The sequence below is a fragment of the Sinocyclocheilus grahami genome, unplaced genomic scaffold, assembly GCF_001515645.1.
Source record: "Sinocyclocheilus grahami isolate Dianchi unplaced genomic scaffold, SAMN03320097.WGS_v1.1 scaffold117.1, whole genome shotgun sequence".
In the NCBI taxonomy this organism is placed as follows: domain Eukaryota; kingdom Metazoa; phylum Chordata; class Actinopteri; order Cypriniformes; family Cyprinidae; genus Sinocyclocheilus; species Sinocyclocheilus grahami.
In genome coordinates, this window is record NW_015505296.1 from 276022 (window position 1) to 288170 (window position 12149).

At 38.0% G+C, this 12149-nt stretch overlaps 1 protein-coding gene across 1 annotated transcript in view; it reads right to left on the minus strand.

Moving 5' to 3' along the window:
- The window catches only part of LOC107589523 (methylcytosine dioxygenase TET1-like), a 53546-nt gene that overhangs the window by 37558 nt on the left and 3839 nt on the right, over nt 1-12149 (minus strand). Inside the window, exon 2 of the mRNA XM_016277985.1 lies at nt 5085-6635. Within this exon, the coding sequence (XP_016133471.1) occupies nt 5085-6464 (1380 nt within the window). The 5' untranslated portion in view covers nt 6465-6635. The remainder of the gene's footprint in view (nt 1-5084; nt 6636-12149) is intronic.

Here is a 12149-nt window from a genome sequence, read left to right on the forward strand (position 1 = left end):
CTTTCTTTAACTTGACTCACACTGGATAGTCTGGATAGATTCAGGTTATCAACTCTTATTCTTGTACCCAAGACATCAATGACAGAGGGACTGATTGAGACAGAACTGATTGAGACAGAAATTTTATTATTTACTTCGAAGTCATAAAATAATGACTCTGTCTGAAGATAAGACATTTATCCTAACCACAGTGGTGGTCAGGGCTGTCCTTAGCTGACGCGGTGCCCGGTGCGAGGTAGGGAGCGGGGGCCCCCTTGGTCCGTTCACGTCCCGGTTCACCGCGGGACTCCCTCAGGCGCTGGGCACCAGTTGCACCCCGCTAAGGATGGCCTTGGATTTTGGTGTGAAGTAACATATAAAAGACAATGTCTCCTTATTTCTGAATCTGAAATAAATCGCACTGAGGGAAGCCACACATAGGCTAAATGTATTCAAAACAACAGTATTTTGTACTAATACACTGTGAAATGTCTATAAAAATGTTTCCCAAAATTTGGTTCCAAAACCTAAATTAACATTGTCTATAAACTACCTAAACAATATATTACTTGTAAATTGTCTAAGCATTAATGGTAGGAAAGCCACTTATACTAGAGACCGGCCATGTATGAAGTGTTTCTTGGAGGTTATAGTAACTTGAAGAATGATCATATGACTTTTTACATATGTCATGTGACCTGTAAATGCGAAAAAAACCCGTTTCCATTGAAGTTTTGCGAATTATTCCTTTTTCGCACTGCCTGAAAAACTTTTTTGCGATATATGGGCGTTTTTGCGAAATTAACGCGTTTCTATTAGTCGTATTTGCAATTTGAAGGGTAATGGAAACGGGCCTAATGACTAACGCGATCAAATAGAGGCACGCACTAATGCAGCAAACATGTCGGCAGTGAGAAAGTATTCAAAACTATCAGAGAAAGACGCAGAAATCATTACAAGTACGAAGCACCGACAGCGACGTCTCCGATGAGAAGAGGTGGCTGATGCTGGTGGTTAGGCTACTGTATGATGATTGAAATCGCGAAATGGCCTCAAACGATTAGTAAATAAACTGCAGAATGTTATATTTTCTAATGCACGCACAAATTGCATGTATTCTGACAGCGCTGCACAAGCTCGCCACACCAGGGCTCAAAGTCCAAACCGCGAGGGAAATCTGAGCTGAAACTACATGTATTCTAACATTCACACAGGGTTCAAATTGGGATCTGTAATATAGGCCTATTCTAATGTTTTAAAAGAATTCTCTTCTGCTCAGCAACGCTGCCTTTATTTGTACAGTAAAAAATACATGCCTGATTCAAGTCTCAAAAATGGCCAAAAAAATATTATTTTACTAAATTATTCATTTTAAGTTAAATTGTGGTTTGTTGGTATAATGTCTGCTAGAATGTTAAAAAAATGTTCAGTGTTAAAGGGAGAGTTCACCCAAAAATGAAAATTCTGTCATCATTTACTCACCCTCATGTCGTTCCAAACCTGTATGAGTTGCTATCTTATGTTGAACATAAAAGAAGATATTTTGAAGATTGCTGGTAATCAAACAGTTGGTGGTTGCCATTGACTTCCACAGTATTATTTTTCCCTACTATGGAAGTCAATGGCAACCACCAACTGTTATAATAAATATCTTCTTTTGTGTTCAACGTAAGAAAGCAACTCATACAGGTTTGGAACGACATGAGGGTGAGTAAATGATGACAGAAGTTGAATTTTTGGGTGAACTATCCCTTTAAGTAAATATTTTTAAATTGTTGTTTTGTAATAGATTTTTTTATTTGAAAAGCAGGACAAAACAGTAAAAAGCTAATTTTGGTTATTTAATTGATGCAATGGTGAAAAAAATGATATAAAATATAAATACTATATAAAAAAAAAAAAAAAAAAAAAAGGAAATTCTCCGCTAAACTTCAGTGAACGAGCGCCACCACGAGTAAGCCAAATAAGCGAAAAGGCCGAATAATATGTACCAAACAATGACTAACGCAATCAAATAGAGGCACGCACTAAAGCAGCAACCATGTCTGCAGTGAAAGTATTTAAAACTATCAGAGAAAGACGCAGAAATCATTACAAGCACGAAGCACCGACAGCGGGAGACTGTTTAGTGCTGCATCACGTCTCCGATTGAGAAGAAGAGGTGGCTAATGCTGGTGGTTAAGTTACTGTATGACGATTGAAATCGCGAAATTAACTCAAACAATTAGTAAATAAACCGCAGATTGTTATATTTTCTAATGCATGCACAAATTGCATGTATTCTGACAGCACTGCACGAGCTCACGCCGCCAGGGTTCAAAGTCCAAACTAGCGCGAGGAAAATCTGCGCTGAAACGGTGTTACTTGTCAGTTGCTCTGTAACATTTTTGTGAAATTTTTTTAAAGAGTTTTGTAAAGAGTATTGTAATTTTACTGTCGTTCTGTAAAATAAAATAAAAAAGACAACAATAACGATAATAATTACCCTACAACAGCTCTATTAATGCATTTATTATAACATTCACACACAGTGTTCAAATTGGGATCTGTAATATATTCTAATGTTATAAAATAATTCTCTTCTGCTCAGCAAGGCTGCCTTTATTTGTACAGCAAAAAATGCATGCCTGATTCAAGTCTCAAAAATGGCCAAAAAGTATTATTTTATTAACATATTCATTTTAAGTTGAATTGTGCTTTGTTGGTATAATGTCTGCTAGAATGTTAAAAAAAAAATTCAGTGTTAAGTAAATATTTTTTAAATGTTGTTTTGTAATTGATTTTTTATTTGAAAAGCAGGATAAAACCGTAAAAAGCACATTTTGGCAATTTAATTAATGCAATGGTGAAAAAAAAAAAAAAAAAGGCAAAATAGGCCAACATGGGGGGCAAAAATGCGAAAAACCATGTTCGGTATTTGGCCTTCGGCCCAGGGTTTTATTTTGTTTGGCTTCGGCCAAGAATTTTCATTTCGGTGCATCCCTAATATAATTGGGTGAGTGAAATAATTGTGTTGCTCAACTTTCAGACTGATCAAAACTAGCAGCTATATGCATAAATGTAAAAAATTATGTGATTGCTTACAATGTCATTTAGCAGACAGTTTTATCAAAAACATACATTGCATTCAAGCTATACATTTCATCATATTGTACATTCCCTGAGAAACGAACACATGAACTTGACATTCTTAGCACCATGCCCTACTGTCTGAGCTACATGAATCCTAACTAAAGTGACATGGGTGGTTTTATATTCTCAGTTCCTTACTGGAAAATTTGACAATGGATCTAAGAATAAAGTAATCAGTGCTTAATCACAAACACCAATCCTGTTTCAAACAGAGACAAAAAAAAACAGCTATACTCAAAAGTGACAGGAATTTGGTCTTAACCAGCACAATGACAGTGTCAACACTTCTCATTGCCTGAATTAAACATGCATAAAACAAACTGTTCATCTATTGGCTCATCAGACACACACACAAAAAGAGGACACGCTGTAACATGGACACTTAACATATGTAGAGTGCCATACTCACATTAACATATTCATTCGCTCTCGCTAAATATAAGCCACATGCAACACTCATGGTAAATCATGTGATGGGTTATGCCTGAAAACAGTGCCTTTCCACTGTCTCCGACATTTGGATATGATTGTCGCATGTTTCCCCCTAGCAGCAGTCAAACAGAACTTTCAAACTGGTCGTGAAGCAATACCCTCAGCTTATTCACCATGGTAAAATAAATGATTTTATTGAATATAATGAATGTCTAAATATATCCACACAAAATAAAATGACCCCCAAAATAAAAACAACATACAGAATGATTTATTTTAAAATAATTATTTCTGCCATAATTATTCTAAAGCGCCATTTTACAGAAATAGTGTTTACAGAATAACGTTAAAGTGGAAAAATATCGGTTATTCTGACCTTACACTCATAATTTTGATTAGAATACATCACATCTGGTTGGGTGTTTGCATAAGGTCTAACCGCAGAAGTTCAAATATTTTAATGCATCCGAAGCTCAAATTGGATCCGAATTTTCTGCATGCGCATATGATCAGAGCTCAACGCAGCTCCCACACTACTCTTCATTGGAAATGAATGACTTTAGGTCTATCTCTTGTCGTTTGTCAGAGACCGTGGAAAGGCGGCTTAAGAGCGGGAGCGGCCATTTTTATTTTGAATGTGCAAGTCTTCCATTGTCAGCCACCTATTTTAGCTGTAAAAAAAACAGTTTGTCATGCTGCTTGATATTGCAAACAGGTATTTTTTTTATCATATTGCAATTTATTATTGTAATCATAAACACACTGTTTTTACCATTTACTGCACTTGTTTTTCTGGTTATTTACCTATTGCAGCAGAATCTGAAGTCTTGTACATTCACAGAAAATATCTTACGTCCAAATAGACAATGGTGGAAAAAAAAATTTTTATTAAATTTTTTTTGCTGCTGCATTTATAAGAAATGCATGTCTGCATTCTCTGCATCTACACACACTCCCAAAATCTAAGTGCAAGTCCTGGAAATTTAAGGGAGCCAAACAGTTAAAGAACGCAGCTGTCAATCCCTTTCTTAACTAAACCATGTACGAACAGGACCATATTTAGCACTCCAAAAAAGACAGACAACCGTAATTCTGCTGCTGTGTGATAGTTGTGACAGAATCACCAGACAATCCTCACTGAAAGTTATTGGTGAGACTTAAATGATCATGGACCTTCAAAATGAACTTTAGTCTTTAGTTTAACTTGGGGATCTTTGGAAAAGATTTGCAGAGCGGAAAGTTCCACTACTTTTGAGGCATTTCCTTATTACCTCTATGACTAGGTGGAAGTTTTGCATCACCCAGCAGACATTACTGATGTGTAAACTGATGCATTTATCTGTGTAACATCACAAAAAATTCCAAATTAATTCTAATAAATGCTTTTTTGGACTTGGACTCTAAAGATCAAGAAAAGGTTGATTCCTTATGATATGACACCTTTAATTGAAAAGCAAGTAAATGTTGTACTGAACATCTTTGACTTGACTTTAATTCAAAATGTTAAAGTTAGGGCAAGCGACATCAAAAAGTTGCCTTACCTCTCCCGTATAGATCATGAGGGGCTTCTTCCTCAACTCAACACACTTCCTGAGCTTACAGATCTGATGGCCCGTTTTTCGGTTCAGGCAACTCCTGCATTCCCCGCAGTTGATCTTGCGCAGGCAAGGTGTGCAAACACCACAGTGAATTCTCTTTTTCCTGCCCCTCCTCTCTTGAACTTGAAGTAAACGCAGCTGAATATCCTCAACTTGGAGAGAAGGGTTTCCTGACGCCCCGTGCTCCAGAAACAACTCCGAGTCGCTGTCAAACGAGGACTGGGTGCTTTCTGTGCTACTGGAGAGCGACGCCATCGCCTGAGGCCCACGGCCCATTTCACAAAGAGTGCTGTTGTAAATGGTCATGCTCAGCGAGAGGAGAGAAAGCGCCCCCTCTTTCTTCATTGACATTTCATCATCCCCATTTTCATCTTTGGTGTCCACGTCTACAGTGCTTTCAAACTCATTTTCCTTCTGGGGAGCATTTGCAAGTTTTTCAAGTGCTGGTGATTCATTGGAGGACTGACACACTTCGGAGGCCACAGTCTCACCTGCTTCTGTAGAGTTTTCTGGAGTGGTTTGAAAAGAATTGTCGGGAAAGTTAATGTGTGGAACGATGTGTTGAACCTCTTCAGTCTGTCCTGAAACATACTTATCTGACTGTGAAGGGGCGGGAGTTGTTGGGCCTGAGGTATTATTGTTGTAGGCAAAGTCCACATTATTGACGGGGTCGTGAAGGTCATGTTGCTCAACAAACGCTGTTTTCGGCTGCTCGGTAGGAGCAGAGCAGCTTTCGTTTTGCACAGTTTCTGTGCCTGCTTTTACAGTCTCTTCCTCTGCCTTGTCAGTGTTGTGAACAACAGTTTCTCTGTGATCCTCCGCAGTTTCCTCTGAGCTTATGTTAACACTCTGTCCCTCTCCAGTGGGAATTACAGCACCATTTTGTTGTCCATCACCATTAGGATCATGAACTTCTGACCTTTTAGTATCAGTATCCTGTTCCCTGATCTCCAGAACTCCCTTTTTCTTTGTAACCACTCTCCTGTAGGACTCAACTTCCCTCGGACATGAGACACTATTGCAAGGTGACTTCCCTTTCCCATTAAGTTTTGACAACAAGCCATTTTGGTTCAAAGAACCACGCGTGTGCCTGGATCCTTTAACAACGAGGACATTCTTGACTGTCCTCTTACTGGGCTTGCTGACAACAGTCCTCTGGGTTGCTTTGGCTGCCTGTTTCTTATCTATGGCCTTCCTGATCTCGCCATTCGCTTTGAGCAAGTTGACGGTTTGCCTCCTAGTCGTGGAAGCTTTCACCCTCCTAACATTTTGCTTTTTGGATGCACAAGATGACTTCTTGGGTGCTTTGGGAGTGTGAGGCATAGCTGAAGCCAGTGAGGGTGAGGGAGGAGGAGTTCAGGATAGCCGGCATGGGAAACAGTATAAAGAGGACTCTGGGCAACAGTACTTTTCAGATCTTTCATGTAATGTTCCCTGTTTCAAGTAAGATCACATTGACATTTTTCCACTGATGACATATGGATGTATGGCTACCTGTGGAAAGGACAATTCATTATCGAATTATGTCGCATGATGCAGCATCTTCTTATGTTTATTAAAGACCCCTTAAATCAATATTGGGGTTTGTGGCTTGAAGACAACTATATATTAGTTTACTCCAAAAATTTGACAAAATTCACTTCAAAACTATTGATGTCGCAATCAGCTTCCTAGTTCAGGTGTCATGGTCAGGGAGTCGTACCACAGTAGTTCACTTAACAGAAATCATATCACATTTCTGAAATGGGAAAAGTAAACTACACAAGACATCACAATACACACCATGGCATGTGTTAGAAGTTTTGAAAAGTCAAGCCGTTTATTCATTTAATTATATTTCAGCATAATCTAGCTAACATTTGTAAATAATTTAAGGCTGAAATGTAGCAGGGATATACTGTACATTCAAATTATTTTTCATAATGTACTTTAAACCGCATTACAAAATATTGTCAGAAAGATATTAGTCCTGCTGCTGTTGTTGATAAGTAACAATGGTGATGTTTTACAAGACAAGCACGTTGTCACATTGCTGGAAATAGATTTATCAGTGTCCCAATGTGTAGTAAGTCAGGGTCCCTCCCTACCAGTGCATGTCATGTACACAACACACCGATTCACGACCTAGGGAGATGTTTGAGACGCATCCAATGACTCATCCTACACAGATTTTTGTCCAATCAAATGCTCTCTACAATGAGATTGTCCCTCCCCCTGCTCAGACCAGCAAATAGGAAATTGTGACTAATGGCTGTAATGAAAACTTAAGGCATCTGGCTATTTAAAAAAAGAATGAGTCTGTCAATGTTTAAAAAAAATTAATAAACACAGTAAAGAAAATTGTGCTCACCAAGTCATTAAATTGGGTAATTAACTTCAAGCTGTAATGTGAACCATACAGTAAACTAAGTAATCAACTAACAGATAATCATGACGTCTGACATATCACATAGTTTGATGACTGTGTGCAGGTGCAAGGTATACTCCTCACTATTCCAAACTTTGTACGGTTTCTTTTTTCCACAGAATTGGGGTACTTTTAAACTGTTGCCATGGGTTGATTTTCCCAAGTGGGTTAAAGGTTTGAAATATTGCATAAATTACATTTGACTGAAATGCTTGTATTGAAACATTTTGCATTCTACTAGTGCTGGGCGGTATACCGGTTCATACCAAATACCAGTGTTTATTTTTCTTATGATATGAATTTTTAAAATACCGCAATACCGGTTTAGTTTAAATAATGTTCGGCACGCGTTTGAGGGGGGGGGCTCTTTTCACTGTTGCACTGTGGTGAGGGAACAGCTGTATGTGTTACTAAGCGTGAAAGTTCCGAAACTGAAGCTGTAGAACTAATAGAACATGATGACAGATGAACTCATCCCCAATATCCACTGACCGCCACACATATCCACCGCCCCCTGCCATCAGCTCCCGCATCTCACACACACGAGCGCGACTTCAGCACTAGATTTAGCAACTTTCAGACCCTTTTAGCGGCGTTTTCCCATAGAATATATATACTGACAAACCTAGAAACCTTTTGGGATAAACCTTAGCTATGATTAAGTTGGAAGATGTCGCCGAGGTCTGACCCTCCCGGCGCGGTGTCGTCTCTCTCGGCATCTGTTCTGTGCAGTGAGCGGCAGAGAAGCATTGCTTTCAGCTGGCCGTACCACAGCCGACTCGTCAATAAATGAGTACAAAACAGCGTTTCCAAGCACCTGTAGCTTACTGACTGTTTGGAATAATAAATATGAGTGTAGTCCGTCTGTTAACCACAGCCGACTCGTCAATAAATGAGTACAAAACATCTATTAATATAATGCAAATATTATTATTTTTTTGTTACTCAGACGCAGGCAGTGCACTGGATGAGACAAAAAAGTAATATAGTCAAAACCACCGCATAGCCGCTCAACATGCATCTACTGTACATGCATGTTGATTTTATCAGACGATGTCGTGATTATAAATGAGAGTGACTCCTGGTTAACATGTATAAATGGGTCGTGTTTCGTCACTGAACCCCTTTAAAGAAAATGATCAAACTTATATCACTATACACTATTAAAAAGGTCTTAAAGAGTCTTAATTCACCCTTCCAAAAATTTAGGTCTATAAAGACCTTAAATCAGAGTGGAAAGTATTTAATTCATGAAGTCATGGCATTAAATGTTGCATGAATTGCAAAAAAAATTTATATCTTCCTCAGTATTTTTGTTTTACATTTACTTCAGATGCAAATTGAACATACTGCATGAAGTCTTGTTTTCTGAGAAATTTATCAAAATTAAATGAGTTTATGGTTAAACCAAGAACAAACATTTATTAGTGGGGATTGGGGAATGAAAACTTGTTTTCCTTTTAATTAAAATGTTTTTTTTTTGAGCCCATTGGCAGATATTTGTTCTGGTTGTAATCAAACTCACTTAATTTTGATAAATTTCTCAGAAAACAAGACTGGTCATTTTATTTCTCAAATAAATATGTTTTGATTAAAAAATCTTTAGACATTTGGATGGGAAAACAAGACAAAAATACAGATAAAAAAACATTACTTTTTTGCAGTGTGGTTAGAAGGTAGAAAAAGTTATGCCCATATTCTAGTGCTTGGGAGCAGAGCTATTCAATCCATATTTTTTAAATTTATTAAACAGTAATGTAGAAATTGTTTCGTTTATTTTTTATTTACTTATTTTTTTAACTTTGAAGTGTTGCTAATAAAAGAGATTTACATTTAGAGACCATATTGTTGTGTTGTTCCAATCAGTTTATTCTTTAAATTTTCTTTACTTGATCTTAAGAAGTTTTCAATTTACTTTTATAAAACTGAAAGTAACCCTGTAAATTGAATGTTCCAAAAGTGGGGTTTCATAGCAATGCAATAGAAGAACAATTTTGGGTCTCCAAATAACTTTTTACCCCAAAAATTTTTTTCTTAGTGTGAAGAACATTTTAATAATCTGAAGAACCTTTTTCCATTATAAAGAACCGTTTGTGTTAAAGGATCTTCATGGAACCATCAGTGCCAGTAAAAAGCCTTGATTTTTAGGAGTGTAGGATGGCTTATGTGAGTGTTTTTGGGATTAATATGGAATACTGTTGACTTTTTTTGTTACTTACTGTTTAAAGGCACAAATAAGCCACGTAATTACTGTGTGGAAACCATAATAACTTATAAAGCCCTATTCGCACTGGATTAGTTTTACCTGGTGACCTCCAGTCATTTGTAATAATTGCGGAGGTTGTCTGTGATCTTAATCCCGTGCGAATCGGCCATGTCTGTAATTAAAAGTTAAAATTTCCCCGCAAATGACCTACCATATTTCGCCGAACACCGAGGTCCTGTGATAATATTAGTCCCGTGCGAATCGGCATATCTGTGGTTCGGCCAGCATTTGGCGGGTCGTATATAATTTTTCGAGTTTTTTGTTTCCTGTGCGCATTTTATCCATCTTTCGCGAAGAATGGAGCTGCGTTGGAGTGTTTGATAGTATCTGGGTGCTGTCATCATATCACTACACCATACAATTTGCAGAAAGAGAAAGCTGAAAAGGTTTTGAGGTTAATGTGTTAATGTGTATCAAGCACAAAGCTTGAGATATTATTTTAACCTGGTGAAATATAAATGACACAGCGCACGAAACTATATTAGTTTATTTTTTTAAAAATCCATCTGGACCATAGAACGGGACTCTCAAAGCCTTGACATCCGGGTATCCGGGAGATAAGTCAGTAAATTCGAGTAAAATCACAGGCTTCACTTATCCCGTGCGAATGCACCACACGAAATTCAGATGTGGGGGGGTAATTTCAAAATCACACAAGGTCCCCAGATAATACTAATCCTGTGCGAATAGGGCTTAAGACATGCTGATCACTGAGGAAGGGGGCTAATCAGAAATCTTATTCAGCCATTTAATCAAATGTGTTTGTGCATTGAAGACACATTTACAGATGATACGATGTGACAGACTAAAAACAGCTTTGAGATACTGACTCACATGAGCATCTTCAAAGTATTATTTATAAAGCAGTAGTTTCTGAGTTAGTAGTGTTTTCTAAGGCGAGTGCCACTGTTACTTTTGCTCAGTTTTTGCTGTGTCCCATTCAGTTGGGATGGGAAAAATTAGTGCTGGGCGGTATACCGGTTCATACCGCATACCGGTATTTTTTTTTCTTATGATATGAATATTTAAAATACCGCAATACCGGTTTCGTTTAAATAATGTTCAGAAAGCGTTTTGGTTTCTCTTTTCACTGTTGCACTGTGGCGAGGACACAGCTGTATGTGTTACTAAGCGTGAAAGTTCCGAAACTGAAGCTGTAGAACTAATAGAACATGATGACAGATGAACTCATCCACAATATCCACTGACCGCCACACATATCCACCGCCCCCTGCCATCAGCTCCCGCATCTCACACACACGAGCGCGACTTCAGCACTAGATTTAGCAACTTTCAGACCCTTTTAGCGGCGTTTTCCCATAGAATATATATACTGACAAACCTAGAAACCTTTTGGGATAAACCTTAGCTATGATTAAGTTGGAAGATGTCGCCGAGGTCTGACCCTCCCGGCGCGGTGTCGTCTCTCTCGGCATCTGTTCTGTGCAGTGAGCGGCAGAGAAGCATTGCTTTCAGCTGGCCGTACCACAGCCGACTCGTCAATAAATGAGTACAAAACATCTATTAATATAATGCAAATATTATTATTTTTTTGTTACTCAGACGCAGGCAGTGCACTGGATGAGACAAAAAAGTAATATAGTCAAAACCACCGCATAGCCGCTCAACATGCATCTACTGTACATGCATGTTGATTTTATCAGACGATGTCGTGATTATAAATGAGAGTGACTCCTGGTTAACATGTATAAATGGGTCGTGTTTCGTCACTGAGTGGAATATTTCTACAATATTCACTTATCATGACAGTAAAATAGGGCTTTCCTAGTCAATCTACTGCAGTAGCCTATTTCCTCTCTCAATCAATAGAAAATGTGGTTTACACCCGGTCATGCATGGAAAAAAATTAATAAATACCATCATATACCGTGAAACCGGTATCATTTTGAAAAATACTGTGATATAAATTTTTGGTCATACCGCCCACCACTACATTCTACCTATGATAAAACTTTCATAGACTTCTACATTAACTGTTCCCTCCTGGTGGAATGACCTGCCCAGCTCAATCCTAGCAGCTGAGTCCTTAATATTTTCAAGAAACGGCTAAAAATACATCTCTTTCATCTTCATTTGACCCTCTAACTCTAGCACTCTCTATTCTAATGCTACCTCTAATTTTATCTGCTTGTTTTTTTTAATTTAAAAAACTTGACCCTCTTAACATTTGCACTCTCTGTTCTATTTCTATTCTAATGGCCAATCCATAATTTTTTGGGGGGAATTTTTATTTATTTATTTTTTAATAAGTATCGGTTCAGGCACCGTTTAGGCCCTGGAACCGTTTTAAAAGTATCGATTTGGCACCGGTATC